At 43.3% G+C, this 17572-nt stretch overlaps 2 protein-coding genes and 1 long non-coding RNA gene across 4 annotated transcripts in view; all 3 read right to left on the bottom strand.

Moving 5' to 3' along the window:
- The window catches only part of LOC310769935, a 416479-nt gene that overhangs the window by 144929 nt on the left and 253978 nt on the right, over nucleotides 1-17572 (bottom strand). The window lies entirely within an intron of this gene.
- The window catches only part of LOC310767655 (uncharacterized protein), a gene marked incomplete at its 3' end in the record, with an annotated part of 170527 nt that overhangs the window by 144479 nt on the left and 8476 nt on the right, over nucleotides 1-17572 (bottom strand). The window lies entirely within an intron of this gene.
- The window catches only part of ZMAT4 (zinc finger matrin-type 4), a 220670-nt gene that overhangs the window by 14807 nt on the left and 188291 nt on the right, over nucleotides 1-17572 (bottom strand). For both annotated transcript variants that reach the window (XM_083629663.1, XM_083629665.1), the window contains one exon: nucleotides 3661-3757. In XM_083629663.1, the coding sequence (XP_083485789.1) occupies nucleotides 3661-3757 (97 nt within the window). The remainder of the gene's footprint in view (nucleotides 1-3660; nucleotides 3758-17572) is intronic.

A 17572-nucleotide genomic window follows, 5' to 3' on the forward strand; every position in this document is an offset into this window, starting at 1 on the left:
CAGCAGTCCAGGGGTCAGGAAGCCAAGAGTCAGGAAGCCAAGGGTCCAAGAGTCAGGAAGCCGAAGCACAGCTAGGTGGGTAGTGTGTTGCTGTGGTAAAGAGCCAGAGGGAAATGCTGGTCTTATATACCCCTCCCGGCCCTTGCCACCAGGTACTACGAGTCTTCTGTCAAGCCTCACTTTGTGCAGCCGCACCTTGCCCTTCCAGCCCAAACTCAGGAAGGCCCCAGACCTGCAAGGCCCTACCAGTCACAGGGCTGGCTCCTGTACACACTCCTTACACTGAGGCTCCAATACTTTGGCCACCACATAAGAAGAGAAGACTCCCTTGAAAAGACCCTGATGTTGGGAAAGACTGAGGGCACAAGGAGAAGGGGATGACAGAGAACAAGATGGTTGGACAGTGTTCTCGAAGCTACGAACATGAGTCTGACCAAACTGTGGGAGGCAGTGTATGACAGGAGTGCCTGGCATGCTCTGGTCCATGGGGTCACGAAGAGTTGGACACGACTAAACAACAACAACAAAATAATGACCGAGGTCTGTTTCCGGGCACAAATCAAAGTGCTGGTGATTACGTCAATTAAGCCCCCAACAGCTTGGGGCCCAGACACTGGAAGGACCACCTTCTACAACATGGTAGAATCATCAGGGGCTTTCTTCATATTGCCCCTTCTCCACAACCAGCAAGCAGATACAGTGGTACCTTGGGTTACATACGCTTCAGGTTACAGACTCCGCTAACCCAGAAATAGTACGTCGGGTTAAGAACTTTGCTTCAGGATGAGAACAGAAATCGTGCGGTGGTGGCGCGGCAGCATCGGGAGGCCCCATTAGCTAAAGTGGTGCTTCAGGTTAAGAACAGTTTCAGGTTAAGAACGGACCTCCGGAACAAATTATGTAACCAGTGTAGTGGCTAGGGAAGGGGGTCATAATAGCTCAGATTTCTTCATTTTTTAAGCCCTGTCCACATTCATGTCCAGAAATCCAATTTAAGGCAGGCTAACTTTTTATAAATCTCTTTGAAGTGAAGGTCAACTTCCTCTTAACAGAACAGTCATTGCTGCTTTGGCTCAGAGGCAAAAAAGCTGAGAGAGAAATCGTTTGCATTGTCTGAAGAATGGAAGGAATAAAAATGCAGTGAGGGGGATCTAGTCAAGGCCTTTCATATTCATAGATGCTGAGGAAAGGTGAGGTGTGCAGAGGAAATTGCAAGTGAAAAAATATAGAACATGCTAAGAAAAGAAAGGTTCTTTCTTTGCAAGGGAGCAGAAAGGGAAGATTATTGGTGCATGTGATGTTTTCCTTTGCCAAAGGCACAGTGAGAAACCTTAAGCAGAAGTGGAGCTCAGTGGTGTTGCGTCAACTCACGGCACTCGGAGTGGGAACGTGCGTCTGGGGTGTGTGCATGTGCCGGGGTGTGGAGGGTGAAGGATCCTGCCATGGCAGTCCAGGCCATGCTGGGAGCACCTGCTTCATGCTCCCTAAAAAACCCATGGGGGCTGACTTAAAATGGTCAGCTGATGAAACAGTGAAATAGTGGGATTTTACAAATTATGGGGTGGGGGGGGGGAGAGAACATAAAACTGTTATTTCAAAGTTCTCTTTAAGTTTTCATGAAGAGCCAAACATACCATAGAAATTTCCATCTCCTGATACCTGTACACACAAACAAGCTTAGGGGACGAGCCCAAATTTCATCATTGCACAATTGCAGGGCTTTAACAACAGAGAAAAATAAATAAATGAACAATAAAAGTATATAGCACATGTATGGCTTTCCACCAGGTATTTGGTAATCCAAATTTCCAACTGAAATTAAAACCAGAGTAGCACTGAGGGCTTATACACACCTCCATTTGACCTGCCTCTTTCCCTCAGGGAAACTCAATCTTTAGCACTGGATCATCATCATTTCAGTAAAAATAAACTAAATCAAAACATTTAAAAACATTTAAGAATGGCCTAACCTTTGGAAACAGGTTGCCAGAAATTGCATATTTTAGCCATCAAACGAACAACCATCAAGGACATTTATAAATGCCCCTGAATGCTAATAATGAAGGGACAGATGTACCTCACCATGAGGGGCGTTCCATAATCAGGGGACAACTAAGAACCCTAAGGCCCATTCATGGGTCAGCACCAACCGGACAACACTAAGGTGGAATCTACACACATATAAAAACTATTCTGAAAATGCTTTTTAAAAAGCATTTTTAAAAAATACATTGAATTTTCCATAAGGCCATCTAGTGTCACAATATATATCACACTTAAAACACACTTAAAACGTTTTATTTGCAGCTGTATAGCTGAGTCCCAAGTGACACGACTGCCAACAGGGGCTCATCTGCCGGCCATACGGTCCAAGATGGTTGATACTGGGGGAGGCAATCTTTTAGGTACCTGGATTCCAAGCTATTTTGGAGTTTGCATGCAAGTACTAATGACTTGGGACGCGGGTGGCGCTGTGGGTTAAACCACAGAGCCTAGGACTTGCCGATCAGAAGGTCGGTGGTTCGAATCCCCGTGACAGGGTGAACCTAGCAGTTCGAAAGCACATCAAAGTGCAAGTAGATAAATAGGTACTGCTCCGGTGGGAAGGTAAACAGCATTTCCATGCGCTGCTCTGGTTCGCCAGTCATACTGGCCACATGATTTCCATCCAGCTGTATGCCGGCTCCCTCGGCTAATAAAGCGAGATGAGTGCCGCAACCCCAGAGTCAGTCACGACTGGATCTAATGGTCAGGGGTCCCTTTACCTTTACCTTTACTAATGACTTGAATTGGGCCCAGAAACTCACTGGACAAATGAAGCTTGTGCTCTTAAAAAGAAAACCTTATATTAAAAAGAAGCTGTGCTATGGCATTTTCTAATGGTGAACTCCACCCCTGAGCAACTGCTAGAGTATTTCTCTTCTCCCCCTGGAGAAATTTAGTGAAATGATCCTCCTGATTTCTCTGACACCAACAGGGTGGATAACTTTTGAGATGCTGCTTACACATAGCTCTAATGTTTTGGCAACAACTCTTCCCACAGCCTTTCTGTCTGTGACAAGTTAGCATGTCAAGAAGAAAGACTCAGCCTTAACCTTCTCTCCCACGTGCCTGGCATTATGAAGAAAGAAAGCTTCCAAGTACATGGCTCCTTCTGCTACATTCTGAAGTGATTCCAGGAGAGCTACACCATGTAGCAGTTCGAAACCTCTCTCACGCAAGAGAGAGGATCAAAATAGAACTACAGGAAAAGTGAAAAGTGGAATGACAGGTAAACAAGGAAATTGGTTCCCAACGTGTTTTGAGATACTCTCAAAAAATGCATGCTTTTGTTTTGTTCCCAGATTTCCCTTGGGTTCAAATCTCTAAATGCAGTGGAAGCCAACTTGCGCAGCTGTCTACTTTCCTGTTTTTAAATGTCTAAATCTCTCTCTTGCTAGGAAAACCCATCTTAGGTTTCCTGTATTTGAGAATGCAATCCAAAAACTTTCCTCCATGCCTGTCTCTCCATTATGATCATGCTCAAAAGTCAAGGGCACAACCCTAATTTCCAAAATAGATCTGATTGAAGATGGGGGGGCAGTGCCCTTATGCCCCCTCTCTCAGACTTACTCACCAAAATGTCACACCCAGCCAGCCAGCCAACAAAGGGTTACTCACTTGGTCTGATGTTTGGACCCCTTCAGGTGCGCGTGATACTGTTCTATGGAGTTTAGAGTGACATTGCAGATGTTACAGGTATAGCTCCGCTTAAGACCTGTGGATAGAATGCATCAGAATTAGTTGCACTGTGTTATACTCACAGTGAATTATGGCAACATTTTGCACACACTCTTTGTCTGGCTTTCTGAGCGGCTATTTTGAGCTACAGATCTGCACAAACCTCTGCAAATACATTCAGAACAAGCCAATCTGCCCTTTGCTAATTTTTAGGATCTTCAGATTGATCTGTATATGACACAAATTGACCTGATTTGGTTAATGATTTGACCAAACACAGCGCACATCCCGAGTTTTATATCCCACTACTCTCATACTTAAATCCTTCCATTGAAGCTTAATGGTGCTCAGTTGTGACTGATGATTCCCAAAATGTATAATCTTACATTATGTCTCCCCATTGCTGCAACAGATGGTTCTGCAGCCATTATCAGCTTAACATATGTTACAGTGAATGCCTGAAATTTGGTGACAATCCCAGACAAATTTTGTAAATGTCTAAAAACTGACAGGATTCAGAAGTAAATGTTGACAGTCACCTAAAATGTGATTGTCACCATTCACTTGCATATAGGTCTGAAAAGCAGGGAATAGTGTCCATTTGCACATGCTCAGAAAATTCATTTTGGACACTGCATTATAAAACATGTTATTATTAGAAATTTGGCTGCGTTTATTAGCATGAATTCACATACTGGAATGATATCACCTGACAAACTCTTGTCTGGTCAGCTACTTAACAAAGGAATGTTAATATTCCTTAATGGTCTGACATCTCTGTCCAGTCTGTAAAAACAGAGCTGTGCGAACATTTTGAAATTTCTTTTTTGACCGTTTGTGAAATGAAAAAGAATGCAATGAAACCCTCCAGATTTATTTATTTTTTGAGGAGGGGGGAGAATGCTGTTATCCTGACTTAACTGTAGGAGGTGGCTAAGGCTTCTGTTTTCCTCCCTTGCTATTTCAACTTTTGAAAAAGCTTCTCACGGGATAATGAATGTTCTCTCTGCAGCTTCCCATAGGTCACACTTCATGGAACACCTTGGGGACTGATGTAGGGATGTGGGAGAACATTACCAAAAATGGGAAAGGGAGTAGAAATGGTTTCTTCATCCCATGTCCAGAATGGGAATCAATCCAGCTGCTGTTTTCATTCCACAAATGATATGTAATTGATTCCCCCCCACTGGATTGCATCATTTGCATTGAAATTAATGGGGTGGAATGCCAATATAATTTGTGCAATTTTATCACAGCAGACAGTGAGACAAATAATGTTGTTTTTGGCAGAAAACAAAGGACAGTGGAATGGAAACAGTGCTTCATGTGACACAAGGTGGGATGGAAAATGACACCTTCTTGCATCCCTTGAGTGATGCCACATTATGTTGCTCCCAAGGTATCCCAATAAATGCAGTTAGTAATGTGAGGCTCTCTCTGCAGCATCTCTTTGGTCACACCTTCTGGGGAGACCTGTAAGATCAGCAATAACTGCCTCCCAAAATCTTTGGGGAAATTTCTCTCACCTCCAAAAAGCAGTAGAAAATAGCAAGATAACACACACATTTCCACAGGGAGACTATTTTCACAAAACTGGAGGGAGGGAGGGGATTGGTCCAACCCAGAGGGAAAGTGACAACTATGAATTTGGACAGAGACAGAGAGATGCAGACAGAGGCAGAATTTTCTGCTGGAGTTGGTTTTGACAATATAAAGCCCAGTGCTGCTTGCTTGCCGAAACAGTTATTTTGCTACCTGCCATAGATGTCTACTTGCTTCCACGGTGCTCTGCACCTCTGATTGTACATAAACCAGATATTATAAAGCACCACAAGTCTCCACTGTTTTCTCACTCCATGAAATCAAAACTCAGCAGCAAGCAACACCCTCACTGCTCAGGGGGATGGGTAGCATGTAACAGTATTATCACAACTAATGGTTTAAATAATGAATTGTGTTAGGGATGGGGAACCTTTTTCACCTGAAGGACCATATTCCTTTCTGAGCAGCCTTCCAGGGGCCACATGGTTCTGGTGGGCAGAGACAAAACTGGAGTCCCCAAAAACCCCAACATTTCCAAATGGACTGGAAAAACCTTACTTTTTATTTTATTTATTAAGATAATTTCTACATCTCTAAGTGGAGTACAGAAAACTAAATCAACAATAGACAACCAAAATAATGAATGTTACAAAAAAAAAAAAACATTTAACACCAGTCTAATAAATCAATCTGTATACAACATTTCCTTCTACTGCTTAAGTGTCTCTCCACTCAGCAACCCTCAGCATCCTGGCTTTCAGGACTCCATGCCTCCATGCTGGCTCTCACTGAGGGCCCAAACAAACTCACAAATCACCCCCCAAATCTCACAATGAAGGAAGTTCCTGAAACCTGCTGACATCACCTACATAGGTTTGTTTTAAATGGACTGGTACTCAAGTGGATGCAGCTTCCTCAGTTGCATGGCGAGTTCCCACCTCCCACCAGTAGAAATAAAGACATGTGACACAGATATTTAAGGTTAATGGGAGAAATTAGGCCACAACTTTATTGGTTACAGGTAAAGAGTGGTATTGGCTTAGGCATTGGTCCTATCAAACTACCCGGCTTCAGCCTGCTTGCTTGAAGACCAGGAAGGGTTAACACCAGCAGGGGGAGCCCTGCTGATGCACATCAACTAGGGACTCCCCTGGGGTCACCGCTTGGGGGCGCACTTTAGACCCTGGCCTCCATAGGCTTCGGACGAGGCCACGCCCCCCGGAATCCTTTACCGGACTACTCTTCAATATTTGGGGGAGGTGATAGCACTCCTCCCCCCCAACAGATCTGCATAACAATACCCCTACCAATGCCTAATCGCCAAGACCAAGTGAGTTGTGACGATTTGCTATGAGGTAGGTGAAAAACCAAATGGCCTGTGCTAATTTGCCAAGTGGAAAAATTTTCTACCAGGCCCCTTAATGGCGACCAACCAAGGTACATAGCAAGGTTGAAAGGGGAACCTTAGAGGGTGGGCAGGTGGGAAAACCTTACCAGCTGAGCAGACCCAAAGAGGGAGATCCCGGGGCCGTACTTGCCTTAAATGAGGCAAGCCATGCCCCCAGAGCCAGCTGATTGGCTGGCTCAGGGGATGACGTGGCCCCGAAGATTCCCCTGTTCGCGCGGGGGCTGAAGCCAGCCTCCGCGTGTGTGTTGGGGGCGTGAGCCCGCAACACCACCTCCTCCTTATGTCGGAAGTGGCTTTTCCCAACAGTTCAGTTGCACCCCACATGGAGACAGTTTTATTTGTTAAATATTTTTTTATTAATTTTTCATTAATAGCAATCCAATATAAGCCACATTAATACAATACCAAATCACAATACAATTAAAAGAGCCAATTATCCAGTTCCGAATTAAACAATTTGGGGTGACTTCCCGTGTTCTGATTATCAGGAGATGATGATGGTCCTGCTCCAGTTCTCTTAGTTAATCCAAGTACCACAGTTCCGATCTTAATTCTTTATTTTAACAGTCACTGGTGTGATGACTTTCGTTTGTATTTAGCTATTCCATATCCATTAATTTGCAAGCGGAGTTTATATCCTGTAACTTACTGTGTGAAATATTTGTTTATATTGGTCCTTCTCTTCATGTTGTAATCAATCAATCATCTTCAGCCTCATGCCCCCCCTTCAAGGGCTGAATTCTCAATTATGCCACAGCTTCATGCCATCTTGCCTTTTCAAACTGAAAGTGAACTGGCATCTGACCATGGCTTTGGGAAGACTTCCAGCATTTTCTTCTGTCAACCTTTCCAATCTACTAACAAGCTGGTGTCTTGCCAAAACCAAAACCATAACCATAATAAATCAAAGTTAGTGCCCTCTTTAGAAGGTAATGCCACCAATCCTCACAACATTTTCACACAGTCTATTTGTTCAAATGATCCATAAAAAATTATGAAGTTCTTGTTATTTCCCTCTTGCATTCCATTAATAGTTGTAATCCATGGATAATTAGATTCATTAGTAATTAATTCTTCTTCAGTGAAGGTTTGCTGAATCATAATGTAGCAGGTGTTTTCAGTCAAACAAAGACAAAGCAGGGGTTCGAGGAAATGCCTTTATTTTATAGCTGCAGCTAGACCCCAGTCCTAAACAGCCTGGAGTATTGATCTCAGTTCAGATAAAACTTATATACCGTAGGTTTTTCAGAAAGCAAATCTGCATGATGTATGAACATATTGTATTGTAGTCCAGAACTCTGACATGATTTATGAAGCAGGACGTTCTGTTAGCCAAGAAACTGACATGATGTATGAGACATTTGACATGTTACAGATAGGATGTAAAGTGGTACCTCAGGTTACAGACGCTTCAGGTTACAGACACTTCAGGTTACAGACTCCACTAACCCAGAAATAGTACCTCGGGTTAAGAACTTTGCTTCAGGATGAGAACAGAAATCGCACGGCGGCAGCAGGAGGCCCCATTAGCTAAAGTAGTACCTCAGGTTAAGAACAGTATCAGGTTAAGAACGGACCTCCAGAACAAATTAAATTCTTAACCTAAGGTATCCCTGTACAGGATTTTCTGTCTGCCTGGAAGGTTGACATGACATTCTACTTCTTTGATAAGGTACTTCAAACAACACAAACAGGCTGGACATGTCAATTACTGTCCAGATTAAAGCATTCCAAAGCTGAGATACTGTTTGGCAAGCAAAACATACAAATCCTCATTAGTCCCTTCCTGTAGCATTCTTACAAACTCCAGATGTTGCTTCCTTGCAGCTAAACCTTGCCAACTGCTGAGTCTTCAGTCGGTCAGAGTCCAGTCAAAGTAAACTTTTTACCCCTTCGTGAACTGCAGGCCTTGCAGAGAGAAAGTTTCTCCTTTTTACAGGCTTCAGTCTTGGGGTTTATTTTGCAAACCCCAAATAAATTCTGTTTGCTCCTTCCCTCAATAAAACAGCAATTATATTATATTATATTACACATTGAGCCAGTTCTAGGCTGCAGAAGGTTCAGTTTGGTTTCCCAGGGGCTCCAAGAAGATAGCAAATGGGACACCCCTCCACTCATAGCTCTTTCTCTGGCCTCTGCACACCTCTCCTCCTCCAGCCACTACCATGCTTTCCAGGGTACAAAATACCAGTTTCCTTTCTGTCTGCAAAAGGATTACTTGAGCTGCAATCTAGACCCAGAGAGACATCAGCAGTGATATGTCTCTGGGGCTGAATAGGAGCAGAATAGCTCTCCTTGTTCAAACAAGAGCTGCCATTATCTCCTGCGCATCACCTCCTGGAGTGCAGCTCTTAATCAGCATGAAAATATGGTGCACTTTAAGTGCATGGCATTATTTCTTCCTCCTCTTTCTTTTCCCCTTGGCAGAGGCTTCAGCCCAACCAAGTTGCCATCCTACCCTTGCTCACTTGCTTGGGCCAGAAATGCATGCAGGTTTGCAGACAAAGAGGCAAAAATACCCCCCTTTCTTTTCTTAAAAAAGCAAGAACTAGGAGGAGTTGGCCTGATGCATTGAAGTGAGCAGAATTAAGGTTCCCCCTCAGAACCACAAAATTCACCAGCCAGAGCCAAGTGCAAAAGAGCTGTTCGACAATGGAATGGTCTCCCTCAGGAGCTGGCAGACTCTTATTCTTGGAGGTTTTTAAGCAGAGGTTGGATGGCCACCTGACGTGGATGCTTTAGCTGAGATCCCTGCATTGCAGGGGGTTGGACTAGATGACCCCCAGGGTCCCTTCCAACTCTACGATTCTATGATTCTATGTACAAGTTGAACAAAAAAAAAAAGAGTGCCTCTGAGAAGCTTCTGATACTAGGACTTGGTTCTCAGTACCAGAAGTGACTTGACCTGAGTGTTATTTCATACAAATTCCCATTCCAGAATCATATTTTGGATGTTTTGTTGTTGCTATTGTTAAACAACTAGGAGTTAGAAGATGGGATGGGGAACCTCTACATTTTCCATTACACCCACAATTTTCCATTACAGCACCCACAAAGTTTGTCCCATGATCAGTAAATAATTAATCCCATTTTCATTCCTGTATTTTCCAATATTAAATTTATTGCTTGCTCCCAATAGCTGCATACTTTAATAGCTCTAAACAGCCAGCTTGTTTCTTTGGTTTTTGTTGTTTTTAATTGGGAGAACATGGGTCTCCTGCTAAAAGTGTCTCTGGATACTGACATTGCAGATCTCAGATTTAGCTTTTAAATCTCACTTTTTTCCTGTTCTTTTTTGGTAATGGAGTGATCTAGGCCAGAAAATGGGGCATTTGCTCTGTTCACGAAATCTTTTATTTTGGAAATCAGTTGCTTCTGGCAGAGCAATAACAACACTTTGTGCTTATATAACACCTTTCACTGGAGGCCTTCAAAAGGGCTTGGATACATGCATCTCTGAGAACCTTTGTGGCCTGTCAGGTTGATGCTGGAGTTTAGAACTGTTGCCTGCTTCTGAGCACACAAGGAAGGAGCAGGCCTTTGGCACTCAAACATTGATAAGTAGAGTTCATAAGGCTACTTTTTATTCAGATGTGAGCCTTTACCTGTCCGAATACAGACGTAAGGATCTCCAAAAACCTTCTGTGCCACCGGGGCCTTTGGGGCCCTCTCCTGAGAAACCAAAGGCATATGACTGCTCCGTGCCTGAAAGAGGCCACCAGACCAAGGAATGTTGCAGGCCTGTGTGTCTTCAGGTCAGAGCACTGACCCTTCAAGGACCTGAGAGAGGTGGTTGGGGAGCAAAGGCTTAAAATTGTTCAGTTTGCTCTCCATCTTTTTGGGAGCAATTTGGAGCATGGACCTACCTGTGCTCAGGGGATATGACAGTCATGGTATGAAGGAAGTTTCCCTCCTTCTCTCATAGCACTAGAACTTGTTGACATGCAATGAAGCTGAATGTTGGAAGGTTCAGAATTCTGAATCTTAAGAAATAGTGACAGCGAAGATTAGACAAACCATGGAGGAAAAGGCTATGGGACTGGGGGCACATTTGGAATTTTGAGAAGGTGCCAAGGGTGCCAGTTAAAAAATGGCTGCCACCAGGGATGGAGCCTGAAAAAAATATCTGCCGCCTCCAAAAGTGGGAAAGAAAGAAAAGATATGGGAGCGTAATATGGTTCAAATATGGAAAATCTTTTCAATTTACTTCTTTTCCAGACATTGCTATGTTTTGTAGTCTGTTGCTGTAGATGACAGCTAGAAAATAAAAGATCATTGAACCCAGGAATAATTCTGAACTACAACCGCTGGCCATACACACACTTGCACAGCAACACAGCATTGCCAGTGCCTGGGGTATGCAGGCACACGTTGGACGGGGGATCTACCAGTCCAGCCCTTGCTGCCACCACTGCTGGACTGACGCCACCCCCACCGGAGCAAAGTGGAGCTGCACTCAGCTACCTGCCTGCCTGCGCAGCGGGCAGCCTGCCTGGCAGATGCAACCCTTGGTGGGCAGAAAGGAGCACACAGCACACAGCACACAGCACACAGCACACAGCACACAGCACACAGCGGGGCTGTGCTGGTGTCACCTGTGTGGGGGTGACTGGTTCACCCCCCACAGCCCCCCTGGCACCCCTATACTACACCTTTCCTGCACATGCATAGTCACAAATAAAAAGAAAAGGTTGGCAGACAAGAAAAAAGATACAGGAAATACAAACCATCCCTTAGAATACAAACAAACCATTGCTTAGTTCAGGAGTCAAGTGACAGAAAGTACTCATGGAAAGTCAAATAGAGTGCTGCTCCTTCCAGGTTTGGGTCAAACCAAATAGCATTACAAAGCTATGCATATAATATGCAATATTTTTCTTACACTTGTAAATCAGTCATTTTGTTATTTTTTTCATTGAACAGAGCACTGTAAACCACATGTGTCATTGGAGTCATTTTAGAACCAGGTAAAAAAAAAAAATTGTTTTGCCCCTCCATCCTCCCCATCCCTGCTGACCTGTCCTGTATTTTGGCTGAACAAAGGTGGCAATCCCAGTAGCAGTTTCAACAATACTGGCCCAAACTAGTGTGATGTTTGAGGCTGAATGTCATGTACAAGTTCTGAAAATTGGAGGTGTATGAGATGAAGACATTAGCGTTTCTGCCTTTGCCCTGTGCTCTGCCCTCCCCAGACAAGTGGGGAGCAATCCATGCAGGGGGAAAGTGCTGATGGGAGCAAGGAGGCCTCTCAAAGGTGCCTTCAAACAGCAAGAACTTCAGAACAATCAGGAAAAAGGTGGTCCTTGTCACCTTTTTCTGAGGGCCACAGGGTTAAATTGGTTTCATTTGTCAAGTAAAGCTGATTTGATCCACGGGAGACAATTTGAATATATGAAAACACATTTTAATAGGTGGGACTGACATTTCAGAGAACTTTTGTTTATTTTTTTAGACCTGGTATGCTACTCTGCTGGGGAATGTGTATACTTTATTAAGGAGAGGTCTTTTGTTTCTGAAAGCAACCTCTGTTTAGATTTTTCTTACAAAATTTTAAGTTGTTTCATATTTTTCTCAGTATCTCTCCAAGGTTGTCTTCATTGTTTTGGTAACACGTAGTAAAGCCATTAAAATGCCGGTGATTCATCAAATAAAAAATATTTAATCAGTGGACAGCCTTTCAAATATCAATTGCCAGGATTTGAATATTCAGTGGGCATCTTCTGGAGGTGATGGCTTTTAAAAAAATATAGTAGATATAAAACTTATTCCCCAAATCCACAGCTCAGTATAATATAAATGGTACACACAATTGTAAACTCAACAAACTACCTGTTTGTTGAATGGATTTGTTACCACCAGTATTTATTTATAACAATCTAATGCTGTTGACACCCCATTTATGGGTGTTCACAGTGGGGGCAAGGGGAACAATTCCCCCTCCAATGAACCTTCATGCCCAGATTCCCAGCTTTCATTAAGAAAAAGAAAAAGAGTAAGGTTCTATCATTCTTAGAACCTGAGATAGGAGACAAAATATACAAACACTCTTCTTGTGAGAAATTAGCCTGTTCCCTTTCCAGTGTTTTACTCCACTCCCTCAAATAAATAAATAAAATAAAATATCCCCACCCTGTAAAAATCCCTGCAGACATCTATGCCCCCATTTCCCCCCCCCCATTTCATATCACAGACAAACAGGACACCTTCCCTTTGCAGCAAACTGCTGGTGTTAAAATAATTTATCACTTTTGGTGGGAAAAAGAAATAACAGATTTCCCCTGTGTCTGCTTTTGTGTTTTGTTGTAAAATCACAGGTTTCGATTCAAATGCACTCCTGGAGGCTTAATGGAGGATATTCTTTGTGCAGGGAGACACAAACACTCACCTCTGTATAATCAGAAATAAGCATGGTTTGTTGTCTTTTAAATAGGGGTGCTTATGGTGCTGGCATCTGCCAGTTTCGTCTGCACTGGAGATGTTCACCCAAGATGGTTACTGGATATTTCTGACTAACTGTTGCATCCCATTACTCTTCTAGAAGTACATTTCCAGAATCAGTGACTTTCAGGGGTGAACACTGTTGACTTCCAGAGGCTGGGTTTTCCACTGTTTCCCCATTAACAACAAATGTTTCGCTTGGTGATACTCCTAAACTGTGCTCCTAAAATTTTCCTCAGAAAGGGAACGGTGCTATGCGATGACATAACTTGGCTTTGTTTTTGTTTTTTTAAATAATTTTTATTAAGTTTCATATTACCAAATTAAACACATCAAACCAATTAATCCAAATTATATCAATACATATCATGTAATCCAATTGTTTTCCAAATTATAAATTTTTGTGGGGGGTACCCATGCTTCTTGATCGGCAGGAGTCCAATCCTCGAATATTTCTGCTGCTTTCATATTAAGAATGATATTTCCAGTCCCCTCTTCTCAATCCTTGTCGTTGCTCATTTTCCTTTTCATTCACCTCCGAGTTGTTCCGCAAGTGGGTTGAAAAAAACAGTCTTATTTGTATTTCTGTGTGGACTTTGTACTGCTCTCTCGTAAATCACTCTCATCCAATAGTCCAGGCATTTCCGCTCGAGCAAGCAATCGCCATCTTGTCGTTCCGATGAAATGCAGTCTAAAAGCTCGCTCGTTAACTTTCCCGACCTGTTGCATCGTAAATTAGTCTTTTTCCAGGAGGGCTGCCCCTTCCAGTTCACAATCTCATCGAAATAATAAATCTTCGGCTCGCCCTCCCCAAGACCAAACCTCCTGCAACACAGGTCTATCTTTCCGCATCAAATCTCCATTCTTACTCCATCACAAAGAGAGCCTTTCTTCTTTCCAAATCCTTTACAGAGTAAAACCTTTAAATTCATATTATTCCCACACAGTTCATTTTTAGTCCCATTTGCCAATTAGTTGTTGTGACGGATCTTCTAAGAGGGAGGGTTATTAGTTAATCACATAGAGCAAAAATAATAAAAAGTCATTCCCCCCCCCTTTCAGTTCCGTTGCATTCCATTCCACATACCAGCTTATCTGTAGTACTTTGATGTAATCTTCCGTCTCAATCTTCTTCATTTCAGTGGCAAAATTGTTAGCAGATAAAAACCTCCTGCCTCTCTTGAAGAATGTGCGTTATCTTTCTCCAAATTTTTTCCTTTTAAGTAACGCAACTAGTTTCGCTCCTGGAAGTAGCTTCGGAGGAGTTCCGAAACTCGCTGAGGGTTGTACACCCAGTGCCTCACCCCCTTCTTCTTCCGAACTCGGGGGTGATTTATGGCAACAGCGGGTGAAAACTGCATCTCTCCCCCCCTGGAGAGATGAGGGAGACTGATTTACTCCCCATAATCAGCCTCTAATTACCTCGTGCGAGCTGGATAGATGTTAATATCCGCCATCTTCCAAGGCGCCCCTAGCGGCCCCCCCCCAATAACTTGGCTTTGTTAGGGAGGAAAGGATAGAAAACTGCCACTCCCAAAGTTACTGGATTGTGTTGTCCCTGAAATTTGTTCCTTTTTTATTATTATTCTTCAGCAGTTTTAGCCCCCACACAATTGAAATAAATCAATGGGTCAGATATTTCAGTCTAGCACTAGTAAATCTGTGGCTGTCACTGGATTGGTAAAATGTGCGAGGGGGAAGGCCTTACATTCTTCCACCCGGCAGCATGGATGCAGCCTTTGCCAATTTGGTGCCACTATGCTGGCAGGGATGAGAGTTGGAGCCCAAACTGCCCTATTTGGCCTTCCCAGTCCTTGCTCCAAACAAATATAAACATTTTTATGGTGTAAAAGTAACCATGTTAATAAAAATCAGTTAAAATAGTAAGTTCAGAATTCAATTAAAATGCCTTCTGGAATTTAAAAAAAGAAGTATTCAATAGGTAGCAGAAATTCAGCAAGGAGGGAGCTTGTCTGACCTCAACTTGGAGTTCCATATAATTAGGCCCCTAATACTGAGCAGGCGGCTCCTAGTGGATGTGCGTCTGCATTTGAGCCATGGAGGACTTCCCTGAAGACCTCAGGGTACAAGGGATGAGCAGGCCTCTGAGTTATCCAGTGACCAAGCTGTTAAGGGCCTTGCAGAGAATCTTGAACCGGGCTCAATATCATCCGATATACTAATAATAATTAAACTAGAAAATGAAAAAAGGAAAGTTATTCCCTCAATGAGTTCACCATGAGGAAGGAAGGGATGTGATTCAGGGGCAAAGCACCTGCTTTGCTTGCAGAAGGTCCCAGGTTCAGTTTCTGACATCTCCAGGCAGGTCTGGGAATGTCCATTGTCTGAAACCTGGGACAGCCTCTGCCTGTCCTTTTAGACAATGCTTTTAGACAAGGTGGGCCCAAGTTCCTCTCTTGTAAACAGCCAGACAGCTGGTGGGGAGGAAAGGGAACAAGGCATGTTGATCACAGTATGTGGGGTTTATTATCTCTTTGGATCAGAATTTTGTTGGCACATAATGCACCATATTCCTATCCCGTGAATGGAAGTTTTCACAGTTGGCAAATGGTTCCCTTGTTCACCAAATAGATTTAGCAAGCTGGGTCAATGTTTATAGGATCAATTTTGTACAGCAAAGAAGGTCAATTTTTAATTTGCAAAACATGCCTGTATACACACTTATGCAATGCATATCATCCAGCCTGAGTTGAACACTTTAACACCTTTTGCTTGAGTCTCTTGTTGGAATCAATGGTCCTTAAAAGTGATTGTTAATACTCTGCCCAGGAGTGTAAGGTGGGCTTACACATATGTTTCTTAATCTAAAGGTTTGTCTCAGATGACTCAGAGGACCCTGGAGCTTGTGTGTATTCTGTGAATTGCTGAATTGCAGTAAATAGAGCCTATGGGCATCTTTTAGGCATGAATACTCAAAACACGGATGCAAAACTGTTCTAAAGTTTTCTGCAGGTAACACACTGTTTTAGTCATCTCTCTGTAGATTTAAAAAGTCAGAATTTCTGTCCTACTGCATTTAATAATTTAACATGAGCTTTAATGTTCAGGCAGTTGTTGCATTTCCACCATTTATCTCTTCCATTAGGGTAAAAAAGAAGGTCTAAGTGCCCAATTCTGAGCTCAGATCTACTGGGCTGAGCATATTAGGATCCAGTCGATCTCTGTCTCAGCTGGGCTACGCCAGCATAAGTCTCCAAACCCAGCTGAGCTGGAGATACAGTGCTACCTCAAGTTACAAACGCCTCAGGTTACAAATGCTTCAGGTTACAAACTCCGCTAACCTGGAAGAGTTACCTTGAGTAGAGAACTTTGCCACAGGATGAGAACGGAAATGGTGTGCCAGCGGCGCAGCGACAACAAGAGGCCCCATTAGCAAAAGCACGCCTCTAGTTAAGAACAGTTTCAGGTTAAGAACGGACCTCCAGAATGAATTAAATTTGCAACTAGAGGTACCACTGTATGCTGGCATAAATCTCCCATCATGGTTTAGCCAGTGCTCAGCCAGCTTAGTCAAGATGAGTGGATATATATCTTATTTCCCAAGGAAAACCCACTTCTCAGTGCTAAATCACAGCAAACTGGAGAAAACCTGAATTGCTGTTTGCTTTGACTGAGCGCCGGAGAGTGGTTTTCCCCATGGAAAAGCATTGGGATGAGAGGAAGTGTAGAGAAGCCCTCACTTCCTTGCTTGTCTCTGGCTGTGTGGCATATTATTTATTTATTATTCTGTATTAAATGTCTAAACTACCCTTCATCTGAGGATCACAGGGCAGTTTAGATATATAAAAAAGACAAAAATACATACCATAGTAACAAACAGAAACAATTAACCCCACCCCCATTTTAATAGGCCACAGATTGTCTAATTGAAGGGACGCAGGTGGCGCTGTGGGTTAAACCACAGAGCCTAGGACTTGCCAATCAGAAGGTTGGCGGTTCGAATCCCCGTGACGGGGTGAGCTCCCATTGCTCGGTCCCTGCTCCTGCCAACCTAGCAGTTCAAAAGCACTTCAAAGGGCAAGTAGATAAATAGGTACCGCTTCGGCGGGAAGGTAAACAGCGTTTCCGTGCACTGCTCTGGTTCGCCAGAAGCAGCTTGGTCATGCTGGCCACAAGCTGTCTGCGGACAAATGCCGGCTCCCTCGGCCAATAAAGCGAGATGAGCGCCGCAACCTCACAGTCGGTCACTACTGGACCTAATGGTCAGGGATCCCTTTACCTTTTATTGTCTAATTAGCCAGAAGCCTGGGAGAAGAGGAATGTTTTTGCCTGGTACAAAGATATAGTTATAGATTTTGGAAGAATTAGCGAAAGCTAAAATCAGTGACACGCTTTTCCAGCAACACAAGAGACGACTCTACACATGGACATCACCAGATGGGCAGCATCGAAATCAGATTGATTATATTCTCTGCAGCCAAAGATGGAGAAGCTCTATACAGT

This window comes from Podarcis filfolensis (assembly GCF_964270895.1).
Source record: "Podarcis filfolensis genome assembly, chromosome: 8".
NCBI classification, from domain to species: domain Eukaryota; kingdom Metazoa; phylum Chordata; class Lepidosauria; order Squamata; family Lacertidae; genus Podarcis; species Podarcis filfolensis.